The sequence below is a fragment of the Sapajus apella genome, unplaced genomic scaffold, assembly GCF_009761245.1.
Source record: "Sapajus apella isolate SASKATOON/1434 unplaced genomic scaffold, GSC_monkey_1.0 scaffold15, whole genome shotgun sequence".
NCBI lineage: Eukaryota > Metazoa > Chordata > Mammalia > Primates > Cebidae > Sapajus > Sapajus apella.
The window spans coordinates 21,494,631-21,521,247 of NW_022436955.1; the positions used below are offsets into that span (position 1 = coordinate 21,494,631).

A 26,617-nucleotide genomic window follows, 5' to 3' on the forward strand; every position below is an offset into this window, starting at 1 on the left:
GAAGCTGGGATTACAGGCACGCGCCACCATGCCCAGCTAATTTTTTTGTATTTTTAGCAGAGACGGGGTTTCACCATGTTGACCAGGATGGTCTCGATCTCTTGACCTCGTGATCCACCCGCCTCGGCCTCCCAAAGTGCTGGGATTACAGGCTTGAGCCACCGCGCCTGGCGCAACTCCATCTCTTAACTTTCTTGAAGGAGCATGAGACACAGCCCCGTAAGGGGCAGGAAGGTTTCTTGTTATTGCCAACTTGCCTTATCTGATTGCTGTTCCCTTCCATTGTGAGGAGAAGCAGGAGTTGATATACCAATATTCCCACTGTGCCAATGGAGAGTGGGTTACCCTTACCAGAGAGAGCTGCTTTTCTTGCAAGTGATATTGGATGGTGGTTGATGTACAAAGCAGGAGTTTGTCTTTGCTGCTGTTACCTAAGCTGGTACAAGGATTTAATCATTCTCCAGGCAGTGTCACAGGTGTCATGTGTCTCGCCTTTTCAGCAGCTCTGTGAGATGGCAGTAGTTCTGAGGAGACTGGCTGGGCACAGCTAGCATGGGACGTTCTGGTCTTCTGCGTGCTGAGTGATGCATTCATTCCTGCACCATGACAGCGACTCAGCTGCCAAGACTTTGTCAAAACGGATCAGAATCCAGCAATTCATGAAAAGACCCTCCTTGCAGGTTGTCAGATTTTTTAGAAAATTCATGCTCTTTGTATTTCTTTTTTTTTTTTTTTTTTTTAGACAGAGTCTCGCTCTGTCACCCAGGCTGGAGTGCAGTGGCATGTTCTCAGCTCACTGCAGCCACCGCCTCCTGGGTTCAAGCAATTCTCCTGCCTCAGCATCCCGAGTAGCTAGGATTACAAGCACGTGCCACCATGCCCAGCTGATTTTTGTATTTTTAGTAGAGGTGGGGTTTCACCATGTTGGTCAGGATGGTCTTCATCTCTTGACCTCATTATCTGCCCGCTTTGGCCTCCCAAAGTGCTAGGATTACAGACGTGAGCCACTGCGCCTGGTCTATTTATTTTCTTTAAAATAATTGATAGGGAAGGAATGTTCACGTCTTATCATCTAGATGTTGCTGATTAAGTAATATAACTTTCTGTTTTTGCATGAGTAGGTGAACTTTTAGGAAACCCAGCCTACCCTTCAGGTGCCTCTGGAGCACCTGGCTGTTTCCCTGATGAAATAATTGTTTGTTTTTCTGGATACCTTATTGCCTGGTGACAGGTGTTTCTAGTTATCGGCCTACTATTTTAATTACAACTTTGGGTGGTGGTCTGAGATGAAATGTTAAGTTTGACACAATAATCAGGCTAGTTTGTGTAGCTGATTTGTTCAAAATAATAGCTTACATTTCCTAGAGCTTTTTGTATGCCAGGCGCTATGTGCAACACTGGATATACAATATTCTTATAGCAGACGCCCAAATCAGTGCTAGGATCATTTCCATTTTGCAGAGGAGGGAATGGAGATGAAGGAGTTGGGTCAGTTGGCCACAGGTGCACAGCACACAGCTAGGTGACCTCTGGGGCTGACTTACTGCATTTCGTAAGTACTTTTTAGGACCAACTAGGAACCATTGCTTAATGCAACACTTCAAAGTTACATTTGCAGAAAGAATAAACACTGGTTCTGTTATAAGGACACAAGCACTCGCGTGTTCATTGCGGCACTGTTTACAATAGCAAAGACCTGGAGCCAACCCAAATGCCCATCCATGATAGACTGGACAAGGAAAATGCGGCACATATGTACCATGGAATATTATGCAGCTGTAAAAAGCGATGAGTTCGTGTCCTTTGTAGGGACATGGATGAATCTGGAAACCATCATTCTCAGCAAACTAACACAAGAACAGAAAATCAAACAACGCATGTTCTCACTCATAGGTGGGTGTTGAACAGTGAGAACACATGGACACAGGGAGAAGAGCATCACACCCTGGGGTCTGTTGGCGGGGATTAGGGGAGGGACAGCAAGGGGTAGGGAGGTTGGGAGGGATAACTTGGGGAGAAATGCCAGATATAGGTGACAGGGGGTGGAGGCAGCAAATCACATTGCCATTTATGTACCTCTGCAACAATCCTGCATGTTCTGCACATGTACCCCAGAACCTAAAATGAAAAAAAAATATATTAAAAAAAATATATATATATATTATAAAAATAAAAAAATATATATTAAACAAAAAAAGAATAAACATTTTAGCTGGGCAAGGTAGCACGTGCTTCTAGTCCCAGCCACTCAAGAGAGTGATGGTCCAGGAATTCCATTCCAACCTGGGCAACATAGTAAGACCCTGATTCTTTAAAAAGAAATACAAATAAATAAGTAAACATTTAAGAGATTATATAAATTAAGTATTAGAATTTTATCACTGCATCCTGGAATAAAACTAAAACAAATACAAAGCAAAATGCCCTTAGATATTTGGAGTGATTCAGCCAGCTTCCTAAAGACCCCGTAGCTGGGATCGCAGTCCTCCTTCTCCTCTTTCCCGCACTGCCTCCTTCCACCTGGCTTCTAAAGGCAGGCTGTTGGGAGTTTCTCCGGGACTGCTGCTGCTTTCAACCTGGGGAATTTGACCTGATGCAAACAGTGACATTTGTATTCTGCACATTCCTTCTCTGAATGTCTGTTTTTACTGTTCTTGAGAGAGAGTATTAGCTGGGAGAGAAAAATTTTAATACCATTGATTACTTTCTGGAAGAGTTAATTTTTACTTACTACTGTGGATTTTTTTTTTTTTTTCTTAACAGTCACACCGAGGAGAAGACTCAGTGGGAACATCCAAAAACTGGAAAAAGAAAACGAGTGGCAGGAGGTTTGTATGTTACTGTCAAAGGATATTGGATTAAAGCATTAAGTAGATGGGGAAAATGTCACAGGCAGAGAGGTGACAGGTTATTGTGTCTCTTTGGGAGGGCTCTCTGGTAGAGAACCAGACTCTTACTCTGAGGAGCTTACCTGATTTGGCAGAAGACGATGATGAGATCGTAGCATAGACTGAGGATGATTTGTTACTGGTGTTAAAGTATCAAAATGGCCGGACACAGTGGCTCATGCCTGTAATCCCGCTGCATTGGGAGGCCGAGGCGGGCAGATCGCTTGAGGTCAGGAGTTCGAGACCAGCCTGGCCAACATGTTGAAACCTCGTCTTTTCTGAGACTATGAAAATTAGCCAGGCGTGGGGGTGCGTGCCTGTAATTCCACCTACTTTGGAGGCTGAGGCACGAGAAGTGCTTGAACCCAGGAGGTGGAGGTTGCAGTGAGCCAAGATCATGCCACTGCACTTCAGCCTGGGTGACAGCCAGATGCAGTCTCAAAAATAGCAACAACAACAACAACAAAAAACACAAAGTATCAAAATAATTGAGGCCTTTGAGTCACATTTTATGATGTTTTCCTGTAGTTGCGGTTGCTTATACAGCTAGTGCTCGACTTACGACCACGATTGGTTCCGACAGACCGGTTGTAACATGATTTGGTCATAAGTTGAGTAGGCTATATGCACGCGGAGATGGTAGTGCTGCCAGAAGCTGGTCCGCACTGTCGTACGCCCAGCTGGGCACCGTTTGTGCTGCCAGGCGCAGAGCAGTCGTGGCTAGCGATTGTGGTCATAAAGTCGAATGGTCGTAAGTTGCAAAGGTCGTAAGTCGATCAATACCTGTACATTGCTCTTGGCTATACCTTGGAAGTAAATATATAAGTATTTTGGGAATTTCGTAAAGATGATCATGACTTCTAGGTGATTCTGAGGTAGGGTGTGACGCACAGAATAGAAGTATAAGAAGGGGCCAGGCATGGTGGCTTGTGCCTATGATCCCAGGACTTTGGGCAGCACAGGTGGGAGGCTCACCTGCGTCCAGGAATTCGAGATAAGCTTGGACAACATAATGCGACCCCGTCTCAAAAAAAAAAAGTATGAGAAGGTTTGAGCCCTTAATAGGTTTAGGGTCTAATTGAAGAGTTAATCTGTGCACATGAAAAAAAATGACACTGCCCTCTAATACCGTACAAGGCATCACAAGTCAGTGTATGAATGACATTGGGTGCCTGCTTTACATATAGATACATTCTGTGAGCTCATTCAAGGGAGAATTCCCATTGATTGGCACAACCAGTAAGGTTCCTAGTGATCAGGAATAAAATAGGTTTTCTTCAAAGCAAGAGGCGAAAATGTGGAGCCCAAGTGGGATCAGGGGACTTCTGCAGCTGCCACAGTTGGAACATGTGACCAAATCCAGTTGAAGTGACAACTGGTGGGTGGGAGGGACAGGCTTGGGGGAGGGGCCGGGAGAGCTCCTCCCCTTCCTGACCTGGAGACCATCTTCACTTCGCCCTGGCACCTGTCAACCTGTCTTTCTTGTGTTTCAGATTTGCCATATGGATGGGAACAAGAGACTGATGAGAATGGACAAGTGTTTTTTGTTGAGTAAGTTTATACAAAGAAACCACTTTCAGCTGTTCGGCTTCTTAATAGAAATTTTTAATTATAAAAGTAATACAATAACCGTAGAATAATACAAAGTATAATGGTGTATACCTGTAATCTTAGCAGAAGTAACTACTTTTAACAACTCTGGATTTATTCTTCTATTTTCTATGCACATGCATCCTTAAAAAAAAGTAGGGAATGTACTGTGTGTACTGTTTAACAACCTGCTTTTTCCACATACTGTATAGTGAGCATTTTGTCATATCCATATCTGTTTTTCAAATAGACGCTATTTAGCAGCTCTAGAATTATTTTGTACAGATAGACTATAATTTATCAGATTGCCTATTGGACATCGATGATGTTAAATTCCTACTGAGAACCTATAATTATAAATGATGTATTGAGCATCCTTATCTGTAAGATTTTTTCACCTCTCTGATTCTGTCTTTAGAAGAAATTCCAGTATCTACCCAGGCTAGAGGACAGTGGCACAGTCATAGCTCACTGCAGCTTCCCCTTCTTGGGCTCATGTGATCATCCTCCCACCTCAGCCTCCCGAGTAGCTGGGACCGTAGGCGTGTGCTGTCACATCGAAATGTTGCTTGGTTTTTGTAGAGACGAGGTCTAACTATGTTGTCCAGGCTGGTCTTGGACTCCTGGGCTCAAGTGATCCTGTTGCCTTGGCCTCCCAAATTGCTGCCATTACAGGTGTGAGCCACTGTGCCCAGCATCCAATATATTTTAATACTGTTTCCACAAGACTTAAATCAATTCCAAATCAAAATGAGAGTGCTTGTAGGAGGTTTGAGTACAGTCTTAAAGTGAAGATTGTTAGCATTTTATTAGTCGGCAATTTCTTATTTACAACTAAGGCTTTATCATTTTGAGTTTTCTACTTCCCTACGTCTTTAGGTCCTTGTATAGGGCTAAGAGATTTAATTGAAATCTACTGAAAAGAGTGGCTGACAGATGTCATAGCTATGTTTACATGAATTAGATTAAGACCCAAAGCCTTCTCAAGAAGCCTTTTTTGAGATCTAAGGATACACGGCAATAGTTACTATATGTTACAGCATATTTTATAGGCAGTTTTGGAGGAAAGGGTTCGATGACTATCTTTCCTGGCAGAAATGTAATCCTTCTGGAGGCCAGAAAGATTAAATGGGCCCCAGTTCTTTTCAGGTTTAAGAAATAAGCGTTTTGGTACATGAAAAATGGGGTTTGCCTTAACCGTAAGATTATCTTATATTTATAAATGCCAGCGTTCTTTGCTGTGGGTTCATTACTTTCTCCTTTTCTGGGCAGCCACATAAATAAAAGGACTACCTACTTGGACCCAAGACTGGCGTTTACTGTGGATGATAATCCGACAAAGCCAGCCACCCGGCAGAGATATGACGGCAGCACCACTGCCATGGAAATTCTCCAGGGCCGGGATTTCACTGGCAAAGTGGTCGTGGTCACTGGAGCTAATTCGGGAATAGGTAGGCAGTTAATTTAATTTATTTGTTTATTTGTGGGACTGCTATAATGATATCCACTTAAATCTAACTATAACGGAATTTTGTATAGTGGTTCTCTGATTTAAACTTGAATCTTATCCTTTTCAGCTGTCATTTCATTAAAATCACCACTTTCTTGAAATCCTAATGTTGTCATGGAAGGCTCTGTAAGGGCTGACCTTGAAGTCTCTGAAAGCTGAATGCTCGGCAAAAGACTGCGGCTCTTTTGGTATTCAGGGAGAAGAGAAAACAGGCTCCGTCTAAGAGTTTTTGACCTGGTCTGCCTGGTGTGTGGACATATTTCAATTACCTGGGTTATTCAAACCAAAATTCGTTGGTAGTAGAATATGGGGAACAATAGGGTATTATGACTGGGGAACAAAGGATACTACAGGTTTTGACTGGTCACTGAGCATATCATTTTCTTTTTGGGCACAGGCTCTTATTTCCTAATAAAATCGGAGAATGAGTTCCTGTCTTCACTTCTAAATTAACCCTCTTAATTGCCATTGTTTACCCACAGGGACCATCATGGTAGATGGCATGAGAGGGTGTCCTTGCTCCAATGGTGGGCTGGTAAGGAAACAAGAGCAAGGCAGAAGCAAACCATAACTCTTCTAGGATTTATTCTTATTTTGCTTTGGTCTATTTATATAAATATCTGAATCAGTGAGAACCAGCCGCTTCGAATACATGTATGCATCTTTGGATTTGCTGACGGATAAAACATTGCATTGGGCTGTCTTCTGTCAAGTTCTCTCTGTCCTTATGGTGTACATAAAGGTGTACATATTTATGGGGTTCATGAAATGTTTTGATACAGGCACGTAATGTGAAATAATCACATCCTAGTGAGTGTGGTATCCGTCCATCCCCTCAAGAATTTATCCTTTGAGTTATAAACAATTCATTTATACTCTTTTAGCTCTTTTAAAATGTACAATTAAGTTACTGACTATAGTCATCTTGTTGTGCTGTCAAATAGTAGGTCTTATTCTTTCGATTTTTTTTGTACCTATTAACCACCTCCACTTCTTTCTTAATTTGGAACAGTTCCTTGAAGCTACAGAAATATTGTCTAGCATGATTAGGGAAGCACAGGAGGTAAAAATACATTGTCCAGGGATCAGTTATTGTCTTGTACAAGGTCTAGAATCTAACAGGTTGCAATCCGAGTGCAGAACTTTTGACTGTACTTGCCTATGAAGGTAAATAGGCAAATTGGAATGTGTTTTAAGAATCGAAAGAGATTTATTTAAAATGAAATCTCATACCTCATCCTGGGCTCCAAATATGTTCAATCCACTTGACTGAACTTCTGCATTGGAGTGAGTTTTATGTTATTGTCATTGAAGTGAAAACTGATGGTGTAATAGTAAAAACAGTGGAAGCAGTACATGGTGTTGATCATATTAACTACTGTTAGGGTGAATGTGTGGGGCCACACAGTTGTGGAATTATTAAGAAAAAAGGATTTAAGGGCTTAAAAAAATATTTTTAAAAATTTAACGAGTTAACCAGAAGATTAAAAGATCTTATTCTCTTGATCTTCCAGCTAGACTGTTTTTCCCTAATGATTAAGGAATGTGACTGCTGATTATTTTTTTGTGTTAAGTGTTCAGACTGCTCCACCTGACATTAGACAGCAGACCCTTAAAGAGAGCTCATGCTCTTTCAAAGATTTGCAACAGCAGACCCACAACATGGTAATCCAGGACTGGTAGAATTGGTTCAGCATATGAAAAGGGTGATGTCTAGTTAGATATTGAAGTCGTGATGGAGAGGAGGAGATTCTGAAGCATTGAGAATAAATTTGTGGTTGTTGAGAATGGCCCTTGCATCTTGGAGTAAAGCCAAAAACTCTCTGTGCCTCTTTGCAGCTCCCACTTCCCCCTAAGACTCTTCCTTCCTGATACTCATCATTCATTTTGCGGACACTGCAGGAGGGGTCTGCAGTCCCATTGGAGCTCTTGGCAAATTGTAATGCTCAGGACGGCACAGATGTCACGCAAGGTCTTAGGGAGACCAGCCTTTCCCATTCAAGTGCCCACAGCTCTTTCCCCAGCGGTCACCTTCCTCAGAAATGGCCTTTAACACCGCCACCTCACCCCATCCCCCTCCACTCTTGGGGAAGCATAAGTCTAGGTGAGTGCCGAAGATTTTCTTTCTGAAGTTTTGAAATAACATTGTACTGCAAATCCAGGCAATCAAAAACTCACAAATCACTTTCACTCTGCAGCAGTGGTATCAGGCCTGAAGAAAGGAGGCTGAAGATAGGCACATGGCTTTGCTAAGTTAGCTTTTATATCCTGAGTGGCTGCCTTAGAAAGTGTCCTTGCCCAGGTAGGCTGTGGCTTCCAGATAAAGTCCTTCTACTAAGCTGTGAAACATGCCAATTTATAAATTGCTATCACTACTTTAGTTCTGCTCATTTCAAATAAAATAGCTGAATGCCGAGTGAGTGAATTTGGGCATCTTTATTTCCAAGATTTCTGGGGCATTCAAGAGTCATCTTCTGTCGAAGCTTTCATGGTGCTGGTGTTCCCTTTCCTTTGGCCACTCAAGGCAGCCTGTTTGCTTTGGATAAACTGTGAAATCTTTAACCTCGTGAATGTCCATTTTCTCTAAGGCAGAGTGGGCTGAAACAAAACATAACCGGATTTATTTTGAAAGTGGTGACTCTACAAATAAAAACATAGAAGCCTAATTTGCCTTATAAAGGCCGATTTACAAATAGCGTTTCCAGTGGTTCTTTTTTTTTTTTTTTTTTTTTTTTTTAAATGCCCCACAAGGCACTGCTTTGTTGGAATAGCAATTGGTGGGGATCTCACTGATACGGAAGGGGGCATCCCTTGCTTGACATCATTCTTCAGGGTTGCACTAGTGCCATGCCCCCTTTGAAGTGGCCTCTAAGCAAACTCCATCTTGTCATAATTTTCCTCTCCCTGGCTGCTAGTGAAACGGAGCTGTATTTTGAGTTTTTGATCATTGATTCTGCTAAGGCAACTGGAGAGATTCTTAATTCATCTAAAAAAATCAGTGATTCTGACAGATAAAAGGATTTGGAGGAAATGTCAGAATAAAGCACTATGGGTTCATGAAATCCTTGCTTTTACACTTAAGGTTTATAGGCAGATATTACCACTATCAACTGGATTAGGCTGTCTAGATTGGGGGTGAACAAACTACGATCTCTGGGCTAACTCTGACCCACTGCCTGATTTTGTAAGTAGAATTGTTTTTGGAACACAGCCATGCCCATTTATTCCCATTTCTATAATGGGGAACTGCTGTATGTGTGTATTCCGTTATTCCAAAATAACATGCCTGTTTGCATGTTACCAGAAGAGTTGACCAATTTTGGTGGAGATCATATAGCTCGCAAAACCGTAAATATTTACTCTTTGGCCTTTTCCAGAAAAAAAAGTGCTGACTCCTGCATTAGATAATCCAGTTCATTCAAAGTGATATCACCCCAACATTCTCTAAATTAGCCGCAGCTTAGATGAAATTTAGGCAAATGGGATGCCCCAGGCCACAGTAAGATTTGGCAACGCATTGTGTGGAATTGTTGCACCAGTGTCCTTTACCCCCTGTGCCCTTTGTCTCAACCCCGCCCCCCCCGGTTTTTTTTAGGGAGCTGCAAGGATTAGAATGTTGCCTCCTCAGACACTAACACTCTTCTCTCCTTGACCTTTGTTTAACCAGCTTTCTGAACCTGAAGAACTTTGTAGATTGAAAACTGTAGCTTGTGGACCCCTCTCTGTGGAGATCAGCATCTCAGTATCCAGGGGGAAGTCATCTCTTCACCCAAAGCTTCTGCTAGCACATCAAGAGGCCCGGAACCCCGCAGTCCTGAATGCTAACCAGTAGAGACAAGGGAGGAATTCATTTCTGTTTGTGTTCAACGTAGACTGAGCAGGAAGGGCCAGGTGTTTTACGGCTCTTTGGAGTTAGCAGCTTGATGGCTGTGATTTGGTAAAAACGATTGGAAATGCCTTCAGCACGGTGATCATTACATGCAAGTGTTGTGAAGCGTTAGGAAAGGGAATTTTTTTTTTTTTTTTTTTAGGTGAGGGAATTTCCCATTGAGGAAGACCCCTGCTTCGTTTTTAGACTCAGCCTATCAGTCAACTGATTTGGCTGTGCATGTAAATACTTGAGTATAAAATGCTGCCCCCTGCTACCTGCAGGCTGTCATGTTGCTCATCAAAGGCAGGATCCTTCTAATGAGGGATTAGCTGGATGCCTAAATGCGGGACCACCTACTCTGTTCACTGTCTTAATTAGCTAGATGTTTGTTAGAGCTCATGCAAATTATTTTCTGTAAGCAGACAGATTTAGTGTCATATCTAAGGAGTGACATCCAGGGTTTTGTCAGACATCCATTAAAATTCTTTTTTTTTTTTTTTAAATATTTGAGATGGGGTCTCACGATGTTGCCCGGGGGTTGTTCTTGAACTCCTGGGCTCAAGGAATCCTCCCACCTCAGCCTCCCAAAGTACCGAGATTACTGGTGTGAGCCACCGTGCCCAGATGCTGTTAACAAGTATGAACAGATTCGATATTTTCAGTCTAATCTTCAGTGGTAATGATAATAAAACTTCTTAACTTTCATTCCTAATCCAGTAGTGGCTAAAACTTGATTTTAAAAGTTTTTTCCAGAATTTGGTCCAGATGAAAAGTTTCTTTCACCTTGTGAACATTTAGAACGCTGGGCTGCATCATATGTTGTGACTTCAAAGCTAGAATAACCTCACTTCGTTTCAGTTTTTGAGCCAAAAGGACCCATTAACAGAAATAAAACTTTTCTTCTTGTGAACATATACAAGCTGGCCACATTGGTAAATACCAGTGAAATGTATTTTGGGACTGACACTTGAATTTTCTATTGGTATTTATGTCACAAAATCACCTCTCTAAGGTTTATTACCTGGAGATACACACACACACACACACACACACACACACACTTACTTTTATATCAAAATGTATATATTTTGAGGTATAAAAAGTACGTGCTCAAGGTATCAGTCACTCCTAAATTTGTTTTCCTTGAAACAAAACGAAGGTATCAAATTTCATGCAGGGAACCCCAAAGTGTTATCATGGCGTGATGTTGAAATTGATGGTCTTAGCTTAGAGAGCCTACTTTTTAAAACTTGGGGTCCTGTTTCTAAATCATGTGTTGAAATTACAGTGTGAACTGGACTTGCCATACTCTTTGATCCTGCAAATCATCACTGTGATGACCTCCTATCTGCTGCAAGTTCGACCCGTTCTACACTAATACAAGAACATTACTTTTTCTTCATGTAGAGAAGGGTGTTCATTCCTAAGACTTTAAATCCACACTTCCCATTTATGGAGTACACCGGCTTCCTTTACTCCTTTGGTTCTTTGTTTTCTTTTTCGTACCTAGATGTTACTAAATTTTGCCTTTGAGCCTAAACCATGCTGTTGATGTTTTTTTTTTTTTTTTTTCCCCACTTATTCCGAAAGGTCCCATAAATCTGAGGCCATAGCTGACTTAGATTTAGTCATTTTCTTGGGTAAAACATACTCATATGAAATCATTACACTTAGGATCTTGAAATGCATGATTAGTTTCCTTTCTGATTGTTGACAAGACGAACTAGTGGGATCTTGGCATTTATCTTTTTAAGAGCCTGGTGCTCATTAAGAAAAGGAAAATATTCTGAAATAATCGAAATAACCTTTTGGGCATTGAAACTCCATTTTGAATTAAAAACATTTGTGTCTGCTATTCTCTTATGCTAAATTATATCCAGGTATTATAAGTAAAATTATTTGGAAGTTACTTTGTTCTAAGAAACTATGGAGATTATTGACAATATTAGAAAGAGTCCTTAGCTGATAATTATATAAAAATTGAGAATTAGCACCTTATGACTTAACCATTTTACATTGAAATGTTATTGGACATTGAATGTACATGGAAATCACATGGTCAAAGTATTTGAGAAACAAGTATCTCAAGGAAGATACCAGTTTAAAACATTCAAATGAGCTTCATCTCATAATTTGGTAATCTCATGTAAAGTACTTTGGATAGGGGTGTGTATCTGTATACATACATTTTAAAAATAGATCTGTAATCACATATACAGTAGTGCCCCCTTATCCATGGTCTTTGACTTTTTTTTTTTTTTGAGAGAGTCCTGCCCTGTCACGCAGGCTGGAGTACAGTGGTGCAATCTCAGCTCGCTGCATCCGCTGCCTCCCAGGTCCCAGTGATTCTCGTGTCTCAGCCTCCCGAGTAGCTGGGATTACAGGTGCACACCACCACGCCGAACCAATTTGATGTTTTTAATAGAGACAGGGTTTCACCATGTTGCCCAGGCTAGTCTCGAACTCCTGAGCCCAGGCGATCTGCCTGCCTCAGTCTCCCAAAATGTTAGGATTACAGGTGTGAACCAGTGTGCCAGGACGCTGTTTCACTTTTTGAGGTTTCAGTTACCTGAGGTCAACAGGCACCTGAAAACACTAATTTCGAGAGAGAGAGTATGTGTGAGAGACCACATTTATAAAACTTTTATACAGTACGTCGTTACAGTTCTCTTATTATTGTTGATCTCTTACTGTGCCTCATTTATAAATTTATCCTAGGTATGTATGTATAGGTGAAAATGTAGAATACATAGGGTTTGGCACTCTCCAGTTTTTCAGGCATCACTGTGGGTCTTAGAACGCCTCTCCCGAGGATAAGGGGGGCTACTGTCTGTGTGAACCTGATGAGATCTCATCTGAAACTTTTTTTGTCACATGAGGTCATCAGTTAAATTTCATGCTTGCACATAGGTTTAGAGTTTAATTGCTTTTTTGTAGCATCAGCATAACAAATGAGGGTCATACAAACCATTGTTCAATGACAAAGTGGTTCAGACTCATAATTTAAAAACTAATAAGAGATTTTTGTTTTACTTGAGGTCTTGTAGTGTTACATCAAGCTTGAAAATTTGGAACTTGTTTTACTTAAAACCCAATTAATTTGATCTTTTGCTTTTATATCATATAGTGACACAGTAAGAATTGTAATGGAAGACAGTATTCTGCGTAGTGTCTTTTATTTTTTGAGATGGTGTCTCACTCTGTCACCCAGGCTGTAGTGCAGTGGTATGATCTCAGCTCACTGCAACCTCTGCCTCCCGGGTTCAAGTGATTCTTCCGCCTCAGCCTTCTGAATAGCTGGGATTATAGGCGTGAGCCACCCTGCCTGGCTAATTTTGCTAATTTTTGTATTTTTAGTAGAGGTGGGCTTTCGCCATGATGGCCAAGCTGGTCTTGAACTCCAGACCTCAAGTGGTTTGCCCACCTCGGCCTCCCAAAGTGCTGGGATAAAAGACATTAGCCACCATGCCTGGTGGTATTCTACCTATTTTCTTTAAGAGCAGAAACATCTTTATGTATTTTTATTTTTTTTCCACTAGAGGGCTCTGTTGCCCTTTGATACAATTAAACAAAAGCAACAGCATCGCAATATAGTTTTCTTCCTTCCAGTCCATCTTGCTTTCATTTTTGTTAAAATAACGTCTTTTACTTTTCTAACATATCTTTGAGGTCTTATACTTCTCTGTGATAGAGTTCAAACTGAAGACTCTTACTAGTGTCATGTTTGTTTCTTTTCCTCTGCCTTTTGTTTTGTTTGTATAAAATGCCAGGGATGAAGGGATCACCTTAATAAAAAGGGCCATTGTATTCAGGGAGCGGGCTGTTCTGCCATTCTGCCAAATCACACAAGGGCATGTGTTTTCATGATGATATTGGTTTTGAGTGTGCTGGCCTAGCAATAATATGATTTTTTTTTCCTAAGTGGAAATTGTAATATTTACATATTAATACCTCTGTTTAAGGTTCATTTTCAATGCCTTGGTGACCTTATGTTTTTTCCTTTTTTTTTTTTTTTTTTTTTGAAATGGAGTCTTGCTGTGTTGCCCAGGCTGGAGTGCAGTGGCACAATCTTGGATCACTGCAACCTCTGCCTCCAGGGGTCAAGAAGTTCTCTGCCTCAGCCTCCCGAGTAGCTGGGATTACAGGAGTCCACAACCATGCCTGGCTAATTTTTGTATTTTTAATAGAGACAGTTTCACCATCTTGGCCAGGCTGATCTTGAACTCCTGACCTCGTAATCCACCTGCCTTGGCCTCCCACAGTGCTGGGATTACAGTTGTGAGCCACCGCACCCTTTACCCTATGTTTTTTCTAAAGAGTATAGTTTCCCTTGCCCCTGCCCCCAGTCTTAACCAGTGTTACATAATTTATTGTAATTAAATTGTTTTTTAGTGATACATTCTTGCTCTAGAAGAAAACATGTCCTTTTGGGCTCAGTACAGCATATGTTTTTTAAATAAGAGGGACCATATTAAACTAGCCTCTCAACGTGAAGCCGATAGCCAGTGTTCTCTGTGTGCAGTCTTCAGGAGGGTAATTTTTATTTTGGCTCTATAATTACGGTTTGAGGCAGCCCATTAATCGCATACTTCAGCTGTAGAATAGAACTTTGGCCCGGAAAAGAATACACTTTGGGTTTACAAAACTGCTTATTTTCAAATCTTTAAACGGGGACAAAAACGAATATGCTATATTACTTTTATTTATAAATTTTTTTCTCAGCAATTTTTTCAAAAATGCGAGAGCTGAAAAACATTGCAAATATACTTGTAACATTGCCAAACTATTTCACCTGAGTCAAGATGTTTTGGTTGTCTATATACGAATGTATTTGTTTATCAAATAAATTGTTAAAACTAGACGGCTATCTGGGAGTTATTATAGACTTCATAATAAAAGAGATGCCGACGGTGGAACCCCGCCCCCCCATTGTTGCCTATTTGGTATGACGTAGCCCTTCTTGGACTTCTGTAACCTATCCATGAGCAGATATGAATCCTCAGCCTTCTCCAAAATGACATTTGGGTCACTAGGAGGCCTTCTTGGAAAGATCTCTTAAAAAGGCACCAGTAGATGGATCACAAAGCAAGGTGTAATAGCTCGTGTTTAGTTTCTTGCCCGAATTTAGTTTCTTGCCTACATTTGCGATCTCCCTTTGGCTTCATAAGTAACAGTACATTTCATGAAGTGCTGGTGTTGGTCTACACCTTACGAAATGGGGTACGTAGGAAGGGTTGTGTGGTGCGACAGGGTTTCAGTCTACTTGTTCTAAGTCTTTGAGTTATTTGCTTACCAGGCTGTGTTGCCTGGTGGTTTTACTTTCTGTGAATTTTGGAGCCTTCATGTTAGAAGTCGTATTTAGATGGTGCTCTCTGAAAGCAAAACAAGGTTTCTTCACTACACTCTAAGAGGATGTCTGAGATGGTGTGCGGGAACGAAAGACAGACAGATGGCGGGCAGGGAGGAAACCCATATTTCGGTGTTGCTACTATTTCTTCCTAGGTGGAGGGTAACACGCCGGATGAACGGAGCTAAGCCTTTTGTATAAAGTTTATTTCATATAAAGAGGAACAAAATCAGAGTCAGATTTCTTCAGTTGTACAGAAACTGAAGTTACAGCTAATACAATGCTTTTCGTTTCTACACTTACCTCTAAAATGTATTTAATTGTTACAGATTAATATTTATTAATTAGAATATATCGATAGTGCTCTAAAATGTATGGAGATTTCCTTCTTGTCATATTTAATTCTCACCACAGTGCTTACAGCTGTCTTGTGATGGTGCCAAAAGGAAAGTGCAAAGAGGCGAGGTGACGTACCTGAGATCATACAGCGTTTTGTGGAGTGGGTGCTGCAGGATAGAGCAGAGGGTAATTGATTCCGTGCCTTGGGCCCCTTCCTCTGTACATGCCACCATCTTGTTGGGAGGAATAACAGCACACAGTCCTGAACGAGCTGTTTCTGAGCAGCTTATTCACTTTTGTTAATCTTGGGTTTGGAATCAACTACTTTATTTAAACCTATGAAGGCTCCCTTTGTGCGCGGCCAAGTGTTGGGAGTGGCATCTGCCGGGAGGGCCACAGCGGATGTATTTTCTGGACTCCATGTTGATCCTGGATTCGGAAGCTGAAGCTTAGGGCGGGCACGGTAGCTCATGCCTGTAAACCCAACCTTTTGGGAGGCTGAGGCAGGAGGATTGCTTGAGCTTAGGAGTTGGAGACCAGACTGGGCAACATAGCAAGACCCCCATCTCTAAAAAAAAAAAAAAAACAAAAACATTTTTTTTTTTTTTAAACTGCAGCTTCCTTTACCAAAACCCCTTTGGTGTTATGATTGCAAAATAAGCATTGAGGAATAACTCTTGGGGAACGGGAGGTAGCATTTGTCAAGCTCTTATATATGCCAGGTGTTAAGCTAGATTAGCTGGAGAGGCCTTCTCATTTAATATAATAATTATTTTAAAGATTCTTGTGATTAACATGTATTATGGAAAATTTAGAAAATGAAGATAAAATAAGAATGAAAGATTTAAAAACCCCCAAATTCTTACCAATTAGAAGTATACTATTAATAACTAGCAAATATGATTCTAAGCATGTTTTCCCTGCTTTTGTGATTTTTCCATTTGGCTATAAATTGTGAGTGTCTTTCTGTGTTGCTAAATACTCTACATCTTAAATGGCTGCATAATATTCCATTATGTGGTTCCCGCCCTTCTCCCAGTATGGTACATTTGGGTGGATTCCAGCTTTTTAATAGCTATGGAATGGAGAAGCGCATTTTGTAATTAAAGGTTTGTACCCATCCGTGACACTACTATAGTTTTGTTTTGTGGAAGTGGAATTGCTGAATCAAGTGATTTGCTCCCAGACCTTAGTATCTTGATTCGTTTTGTCAAGCTGCCCTGGAAGGTTGTACCAATTTGAATGCTCCTTTGCCCAGCGTCCTTGCCACACTTGAGATTTAGAATTTTTTTTTTTTTTTTTTTTTTTTTCGGGGCGGGGGTTTCGCTCTTGTTACCCAGGTTGGAGTGCAATGGCACGATCTCGGCTCACCGCAACCTCCGCCTCCTGGGTTCAGGCAATTCTCCTGCCTCAGCCTCCTGAGTAGCTGGGATTACAGGCACGCGCCACCATGCCCAGCTAATTTTTTGTATTTTTAGTAGAGACGGGGTTTCACCGTGTTGACCAGGATGGTCTCGATCTCTTGACCTTGTGATCCACCCGCCTCGGCCTCCCAAAGTGCTGGGATTACAGGCTTGAGCCACCGCGCCCGACGAGATTTAGAATTTTTAAAAAGTATCACTTACATTTGCATATCTCTGATGATTAGCAAGATTGATAAGCTTTTCTTATGTCTGGCTTTTTGTTTTATTAACGAATTGCCTTTTCATCTTATATGCATGACTGTTGGGTATGTATCGATTGCTAATTGATTGCTTTCCTCCAACTATAATTTAATTTTCAAAATATCCCTTAGAAGTTAATTTATAAAGTGTCTATTACTTTAAGTACCTATTCAATCCTGTGATCAAGAGGGAAATACACTAATAAAGAAGTTGGCCTAACTCCTCAGTTTGCGTCACTAAAATCTTTTAAGAACACCTTTTATCTATTATGCCAGCCACAACTCAAATCAAAGGCACTGTTGCTTTGGTACCCCCATTTAAGGAGGGAATACCCCAGAAAACTTAAACTTGGCCAGCTTTGCAAAGGTGCTGGAGTCCCAAGATGACACAGTAGGCAATTGATTATTTTGGTTTTGCAAATTTCCCTTAGATCTCCTATTAATGATAGTAACATCACTTCAGAGCTTTTCTGTGCATTCTCTCATCTGATGAGCCTGCTCTCATGTGGAGAAATTGTACCATTGCTGAAAATAACTTTGCTGACAGTTACGGCAAGCTTGATCGGTAGCAGGTTTCTATCTGGGAAGATGTAGGGGAGGAATACTGACTCTGGAAGCAGACGTGACCTAGTTTCGAAACCTGGGCTAACCACTTCCTATCTGAATGACCCGCACAAGTTACTTCCTTCTTGGAACTCCTGTTCCACCTCTATGCAACACGGACAGTACTCCTGCTTTGCAAAGTTGTTACAGATGGGAACTACAGAGTGCCCAGGGAATTGTCTGCTCATCACTGCAGGCGTTTAATAATGTGTAGCCATTTCTGGAATGAGAGGCAAGAGGATCGAGTTACCACTGAAATTAGTTTGGTATTTTCCTAGCTTCCTGGTTCCCAGATCCCCAAGAGGCTGCCATGATCTCTGTGAATTTGTCCTAAAATGACCTTTCTAAATAACTGTTTTAGACATTGACTTGTCTTTGGTATGAAATAAAACATTTTAGATAATTTTTTGGTTGGAAGTCAGATAATAGCTTCATCCAGAAATAGAGAATCAAATGGAAAACAAAACAAACAAAATACCCAGACAAGGAACAAAAAAAGATAAATTTGCGGGGGAAAAAGGGGAGGAAAACTGTTATTCTTTAAAACTGCTACTGTTATACCATGCATCACGGTAACATCTTTGTTACTGAGAGTTGTGCATTGGCACACTTGTTCAGTCAAGTTTGTGATAGTTTATCGGCCTGCCTGGCGTATTAAGTATAAATGTTCAACTTTGCTGTCCGACTTTCTTGATCATATCCAAGAATGTGTCAGTGTTTGAATACAATTTTATTGGCACTTAAAAAGGCAGGGCAGTTTTATTGGAGTCTACTGGACATGCAAGGAAGAGAGCTGTAATTTGACACAGATGGTCCTTAACTTACGTAACTGAAGGCAAGTCACTTAACCATTTTGAGCCTAACTGTCCTCATTTGTAAAATCAAGAGAAGAATAATTTCTCTGTCACATACTGTTTTGTACAGCTCAAATAAAACAATATGTGAAATGCCGTAATGAAGAATTCAAATACTGTATGACTATAAGGTTGCCGGCGGTTGGGGAAAAATAACAATTATAGAAGAAAGAGTCCTAAAGGGACGATTAGAATTGGAAGAAGACGGAGGAAGAGAGTCATTTAATTCCATAATGGAAGGAATAAAATAAGAGCTCTTGACTTTTTTCTTGTTGTTAGGAAATGGGGAGAGGTTCCTGCAAGTATCTTCTTAAGGATTTACAAAGTGAACCAGATGTCAGGTGACAGGGTAGCACGCTATGCAATTGATTGCGTAGTGATGACTAGAATTTTAATGGATGCTATCCCATTTAAAGCTGACAGGCTCTGACTCTAGCCAGATATTCAGGAGCAGAAACGATACAGTAAGAAGGGAATCTCTGCAGAGGCAGAAACTTCCATGGTTGGAGTTGTGTTGCAATTACATAGGCGGAAATGTTGTGAGTTCTTGGGTGATGCAGTTTCTTCCTGCTTGCCATAAGTTTCACCTGCCCAGGTCCTTCCTTCTGCTCACAATGCAGCACCAATGTAGATGCAGACTGGGGATTCAGACACAAACTGGATGCTGCTTGCTTATATAACATCTACAAAATTGCCGGCCACGTCTTGATTATAGAAACTCTTTTTCTGGTGATCACACAAAACAAAAGAAGGAAAATAATCAATCTCTTTCAAATGGAGAGACTCCGCTGTGTCAGCCACCATTGACTATGAAGATGAACTCTCAAAACTTTTTGCATCTTGTGATACAATGTCTTCTGACGGCCTTTGATTTTACTCTGTGGCTGTGTGGTGCAGCAGCTGTGGCTTCTAAATTCAGCAGCTAGGTTAGAGAAGCTTCTATCAGCTGAGTGATCATCAGTGCATTCCAAATGGCATTAAAAATGCCATTACAACTTTATTAGCAAAGGAAGTTTCAATTCTAAGTTCATGTACAGTTACTAGATGGAGTGTTTGATAGAGTAGAGAGCTTTGTAACAGATCCAAACGGGGAGCATCTCAGTCAGGGAGCAGAGTCAGACTTTTGGCAAGGGATAGCATCCTTTCAGCCTGAAAAGCTGACTTGGGAGCTGTCAGCCTGTGTGTGCACGAGGGCCTTTTTCTTGCCAGGCTTAGCGTCGCCACTTGCCCAGTGTTTGTTTTCTGTTGCCTGCTGGCCTGATCTGGGTGGGGATTCGGGAAGCTAGTCGCATTGGTGTGTCATCATCATGATACCGTTCGTGATTGACTTCCCCGAGTGTACATGTGTGCATCTCTTGCTTGTATGTTTCTTACATGTTTACTTAATTATTGGGAAGGTGTATTAGTGTCTTCTTGCTGCTGTAATGGACCACCACAAACTCAGTGCTTCCAGGCTGCAAACCTGTACAGCATGTTACTGTACCTAATGATATAGGCAGTCGTAACACAGTGTTGTGTATCTAAACGTAGAAATGGTACGGTGAAAACACAGTGTTGTAATCATATGTGCAGGCCATTGTCATGTGATAGTGATTGAGGGAGGTGGACATTTTCGTGTTTGATTATTTCCATAGGCTCAAGGGTAGAGCTTCCCAAGCAGCCTTTAGGACAAAGGGAAGAACTGGTTGGTGGCCAGAAGCCTGGATCTGGCCTTCAGATGTTTTTTGTATGGACCACACAAAAATGGTCAGTAGTGGAATTTTTTTCTTTTTTTTTATTGGACTCCTTGCCAACATATTAAAATCAGGATATTTTACTTTAATGTAGATTTATGGCAATTCCGAAAAATCAGAATGAGTGTTGTGGACTAAATATATATGTCTTCCCCCAAAATTCCTATGTTGAAATCCTAATCTTAATGTCATGGTATTTGGACATGTGGGTGATATGGTTTGGCTGTGTCCCCACCCACATCTCATCTTGAACTGTAGTTCCCATAATCCCCGGGTGTTGTGGGAGTTACCTGGTGGGATGTGATTGGATCATGGGGGCGGTTACCCTCATGCTGTTCTCGTGATAGTGAGTGAGTTCTCATGAGATCTGATGGTTTTATAAGGGGCTTTCTCCCCTTTTGCTTCACACTGCTTGCTGCTGCCACGTGAAGGACATGTTTGCTTCCCCTCCTGCCATGATTGTAAGTTTCCTGAGGTCTCCCCAGCCATGTGGAACTGTGACTCAATTAAACCTCTTTCCTTTACAAATCACCCAGAATCGGGTGTGTCCTAAGAGCAGTATGAGAACAGAGTAATACGGGGGCCTTTGAGTGGTAATTAGATCATGAGGGTGGAGCCCTCGATGAGAAGAGGATAGAGAGCTAGCTAACTTTCCTTAAGCCATGTGAGAACACAGTGGGAAGGCAGCCATCTGTAACCAGTAGGAGGGCTTTCCCCAAGAATGTGACCATGCTGCCACCTTGACCTTGGACTTTAAGCCTCCATAACTGTGATAAAGAAATGTCTGCTGTTTAAGCGACTTGGGCCCATGATATTTTGTTACTGCAGCTTCAGCTGACTGTGGCTTACATCTGTCATGCAACGTACTTGCACCAAGGCTGACCAGAGCTGTTTCCTATAGGCTGACCCCTGTAGGCAGGCACAGGCTATTTTCCATGGTCATTTGTCCTGCTTCTTGTAGAGACTTGAGCTTAGAACGTTGGTTTGGAGTCTGCAGTGAAAACTATGTCCCTTACTCCGTCTTTTGTGCAATTAACAAACATTTGTTGACTACTGAGTACCAGATGGGTAAGTCTTCGGGGTAGAAACAGACAGGGTCCCCTGCCGTTATGGAGGATATAAGATACAATGAAATACAGTCAGGCTTCACTGAATGACAGGGATATATTCTGAGAAATGTGTCAGGCCATGTCATCATTGTGTGACCATCATAGGATGTATTTACACAATCTTACATGGAATATTCTACTACACACCAAGCCTATATGGTATAGCCTATTGCTTCCAGGCTGCAGACTTCTACAGCATGTTTCTCTACCGAATACTATAGGCAGTCATAACACAGTGGTGGGTGTTTGTGTATCTAAACATAGAAATGGTGTAAAAATACCGCCCTTGTATGTACAGTCCATTCTTGACCATCCTGTTGTTACACAGTGTGTGACTGTATCAACAATTTGGTCTTTGTGCTTCTAGAGACCATTTAAATTGATTTGCTTTTGCAAAACAGGGTCTTGCTCTGTCACCCAGGCTTGAGTGCATCAGCGTGATCATAGCTCACTGCAACCTCTAACTCTTGGGCCCAAGTGATCCTCTCACCTCAGCCTCCTGAGTAGCTCGGACTATAGGCATGCACTACCACGCGTGGCTAACTTTTTTGTATTTTTAGTAGATGTTAGGCCTTGCTGTGCTGCCCATGCTGGTCTTGAACTCCTGGGCTCAAGCAGTCCTCCAGCCTCAGCCTCCCAAAGTACTGGGATTACAGGTATGAGCCACCACGTGTGTCCAACTCTGGGTAGTTTCTAATCATTTCTGTATTTCTATTAGTATTTAAAAGCACAGGATACTAAAGGATGTTTTTTTGTACTTGAGGAAGCATCTAAGAAGGAATCCGCAAATATGTTCTTCTAAGTTAAAGAGGACTTTAGCTAGTTTGAGTGACACTCTCATTAAGTCTTACCACTAGTCTCTGATTTTTCTTAACCTTTATTTCCACTTATGCATGTTCTGAGTAACTATGTAGAAAAGCAAAGTCTACAATAGGTATGGGGTGAGCGCGGAGTCACCATCAGCTTGAACACGTGTGGATCTGTGGTCAAGTGTAATTGCTTATTCTGTAATTTACATTAATCACGATTCCATTGCTCGCCTTGTGTTAATAAGCATGCGGCCGTGTGATCATTTTTTAAAAGGTCATCCAGTCTCTCGATGTCCATGCTTACAACGTGAGCAGTTTATGTACCCTTCAGATGGCATGTGCTAAAAATGAGTAGCTGGTCTGAGTGGCAGGCTTACCCATTTTATTTTGTGGGCAGATTTCTTTTACAGTTCTTGCCAGGTTTCTTTTAGTTGGTTTCTTTGCTTTGCTTCTGTTTCAACTCAGCCCCATGGCTCTGGGCTCTTGACTTCTCACGTGCTGATGGTATAGCTGAGCTCTGCTAATACTGGTTATTAATCTGACAGTCCATACCAGGGAGGTTTTATAATTGCCATAATTCTTCTTTGCTCGATTCCATTTCCCAGCTTCTGAAATGGAGTGGCAGCTGCAAAGCACAGTATTTGAGCATGAAGTAGAGAATCGTCGCTTCAGCTTAGGATTTTACATTCTATCAGGGCTGCAGGGAAAGCGGTCATGTTTCTGGATGATGTTTGGATCTACAAATTCCAAGCAAACTTTTTACTGCTTATTATGTAAAATGGAAAAGTTAGCCAAATGAAGATCTCACCATCAACCTTGAGGGAATGACTTCTAGATTCCATGTATTAGTGGTTATACAGCTACTAGTTTTGTTTGCATTGAAGAATTTAATCATGTTTAACTTTTCAAAGGATGCTTTAAAAAAAAAAACTTTATCCACATGTTCTGTTTGGACTGAGAAGTACCTGAAAGTGAAATTTTTTTTTTTTTTTTTTTAAAGATGAAGTCTTGTTCTGTCACCCAGGCTGCAGTGCAGTGGCTTGATCTCGTCTCACTGCAAGCTCCGCCCCCCGGGTAAAAGTGATTCTCCTGCCTCAGCCTCCCGACTAGCTGGGGCAACAGGTGTGTGCCACCATGTCCAGCTAATTTTTGTATTTTTAGAGATGGGGTTTCACCATGATGGTTCACCATGAACTCCTGACCTTAGGTGATCCACCTGTGTTGGTCTCCCAGAGTATGGGATCACAGTCATAAGCCACCCCCCCCGACCTGAAATAATTTCAAATTAACCCTGAGGAATAAATGCTCATGACTTTAAATGAATAGAAAAATCAAACTACTAGGGCTTCCAGACTGCATTTCATGCATAGAAGGATAATCCTAGGGATGCTAGCTCACAGAGGCAAGGGAGATACCTGCAAGGCTGAGCTGAGCTTGCAAAGGAAGAAAAATACTACAGAGTTGTCACATTTAGAAATAAGTGATTCCAAATTTACAGTCAGTGGACCATAGATTCCTTCCGTCTTCTTAAGAGATTTTCTGTCTCTCTCACAGGTATTACCCCTAAGATGTGTTTTCTTAAATGTACCTGGACTGTTTCCTTAAAGAACTGCTTTGTATGGTACGGCTCTGTGTGTCTGCGTTCTCATGTTGAGGAGGAGAACTAACCCTTGCGATGAATGAGAAATGGCAAACGTTGTTAATGTTGACTTTACTGTTTTCTCAGATATTAGTATTGGATTTCAGAGTCAACATGCTAGCGGGATGGCTTTATTTTAAAACCGTGTGATAGAAAGCGATCTGCTATTATTGATAGCATTTCTGGATGGCTGTCAGAAGCCTTTCTTTAGAAATTTAACCATATTCTTAATGCTGGGCATTGCAGTCCGCAATAGTATAGATTTTGCAAAGACTATTTTTTGGGGGTGCAGTGAATACTTTGCAATGCCTTCTGAATTTTACCTATTCTGTAAGTCTTTTTGAGAACCATTGAGCCCCTCTTTTCATAGTTTTCTTTGGCCTCTGTTTTTCTTTTTTTTCTTTTTTTTTTTTTGAGACGGAGTTTCACTCATGTTACCCAGGCTGGAGTGCAATGACGCGATCTCGGCTCACCGCAACCTCCACCTCCTGGGTTCAGGCAATTCTCCTGTCTCAGCCTCCTGAGTAGCTGGGATTACAGGCACAAGCCACCATGCTCAGCTAATTTTTTGTATTTTTAGTAGAGACAGGGTTTCACCATGTTGACCAGGATGGTCTCGATCTCTTGACCTCGTGATCCACCCGCCTCAGCCTCCCAAAGTGCTGGGATTACAGGCTTGAGCCACCGCGCCTGGCAGGCCTCTGTTTTTCTTACGGCAATCGGTATGAGATTTTTCTTTTTTCTTTTTTATTGCTTCTGTTATTCAGAGCACATCTCTAGCTTACCTCTTCACTCTCTGTTTAGTTTCATATTTCACTTTGATTTCTGTATATCAGTGTCTGCCATTACGGTATTTAAGCGCTTGGAAAAATCAGGCAGTTGTTAACTTCTTGAGAAAATAAAATACTCCACTGTTGTTATGAGCTGCTTATGACGAGTGAAAAATTCACAACATTTGGCTAAACTTGTGATCATTTAGGTGTTGTTTGCAATTAATGGCAGGAAATATTTTTCTTGTCGTTAAGAGTATAGCGTTGGTTTTAGAAAGCTTGATCCCGTTTTTCTCCATGTTACATGTGAAAAGAACAAGGAGAGTGTGAGTTTATTGGTCCCATTGTCATATGGTGATCCCACTGTGAATAAATACAAGAGAGAGAATCCTGAAGAAAGCATTTCACCGAAGCCTGGGGACATTTCTGGTGACACACAGTGCTGATGGCACAGTGAGAACGGGAGAGGGCAGAAGCAATGCGCAGATAGAAAGGGTGTCACCTGCACACTGAAATATCCCAGTGCCGTAACAATGCAGACCTGGCAATACAGACAAACCTGACTCCCACCAGTCTCTATAAATGAAGAGGGGCCTTGCTGAGAAATAGAGGGTGCAGCTTCCACCCTCAGGCTTCCCTCTTGGGATGCAGAGAAACTCACCCACGTACAACAACTCAAGAATTGTTATTTACCTACGAAAGTATTCACAGGCCAGTGTTTGAAATGTGCAGCATGCCTTTTTATGTTTGGTTTAGAACTTGACACTAGCCAGCTCTACTGTGGTTTACCAAGTGAGAGGACACTTGCTTTCTGACGTGGGGAGGCTTTTGTTTCCTCGAGTGTCTAATAGTGTTTGAGTTTCCTTTTAGAAGCATAGAAGATAGAAATACAGATGGCAGAATTTGGATTTTCAACTATACTGTTGCTTAAATTATTATCTCATTAAATTAAAATTTGTTAATACTGTTCAGATATGATAGAAGCCAGCTTTACTGACTTCTGCATGTTTAATCATAGGAGATTCTTCCATTCCGTGAACTTAGATTTGTTTTTTCTATCCATGACATTTATCTGTATCAGGCTTTCTTTTCCTTCTACTAACTTTTTCAATTACCAATAGGCTATGAGCATAATTAGACTGACAGTATTACTGGGGAAAAAAAAAAAAACTTTCACTCAAAGCGACCCAAAAAGATAATAGCAGGGAAAATGACATGTCAGACTGTGATTCCTTTTTTACTTGTGAATCCTTTTGGAAGTTGGACATATAAGCACATGTACCTTTATGTGACTTTTGAGATGTCTACAACAGAGAATTCACCTTTGTAACTGGAATTTATTCTGCATGCAAATGTGGGTGGGTGATTGTTTTATAGATGCTTGGTGTTGAATGATGGGTAGGTGTGATAACTATATATAAAATTATATTAAAGTCCACGAGGTGCTTTTATGAGGCAGGTTGGAAATGGCATCCGATTTTCTTATGGCTTTTTCATGTCCATTTTGATGAATCTATTTATTACTTCTATAATGAGTAGTACACATGGTTGGTTAGCCAAGTTATTGAACTTTATCAACCTTGGCTGAAATTCACAATGCGTGCCAAACTTGTTGTAACATGTAAGAAATTACATCTGGGCTAAAAGGTTCAATAATGATTACTCTTATAATGGAATCTTCTACAAAGCAAGGGATTTCATGATATGTCTATGCTTTTAAAAAATTATTGTGATACAGTGAAATAAGGAATAACATATAGCTGGAAAAAAAGTATTCACTTCTAATATAGATTCAGATTCATAATAGGCTTATTTGATTCCCAGGACAGCGTGAGCAAAGAAGGTCGTTTCCTGAGTGTGTATGCTTTGACTTATGTCTCTCTCTTTAGAAC

At 41.2% G+C, this 26,617-nt stretch overlaps 1 protein-coding gene and 1 long non-coding RNA gene across 3 annotated transcripts in view; both read left to right on the plus strand.

The window, feature by feature from the left end:
- WWOX (WW domain containing oxidoreductase) overlaps window positions 1-26,617 on the plus strand; it is a 1,135,448-nt gene that overhangs the window by 12,103 nt on the left and 1,096,728 nt on the right. For both annotated transcript variants that reach the window (XM_032283875.1, XM_032283876.1), the window contains exons 2-4: window positions 2,764-2,828; window positions 4,382-4,439; window positions 5,751-5,929. In XM_032283875.1, the coding sequence (XP_032139766.1) occupies window positions 2,764-2,828; window positions 4,382-4,439; window positions 5,751-5,929 (302 nt within the window). The remainder of the gene's footprint in view (window positions 1-2,763; window positions 2,829-4,381; window positions 4,440-5,750; window positions 5,930-26,617) is intronic.
- Window positions 5,937-12,080, plus strand: LOC116555348. Its single transcript, XR_004270488.1, has 3 exons — window positions 5,937-7,155; window positions 7,828-8,290; window positions 9,656-12,080. It is a non-coding gene; the product is annotated as an uncharacterized LOC116555348 (long non-coding RNA).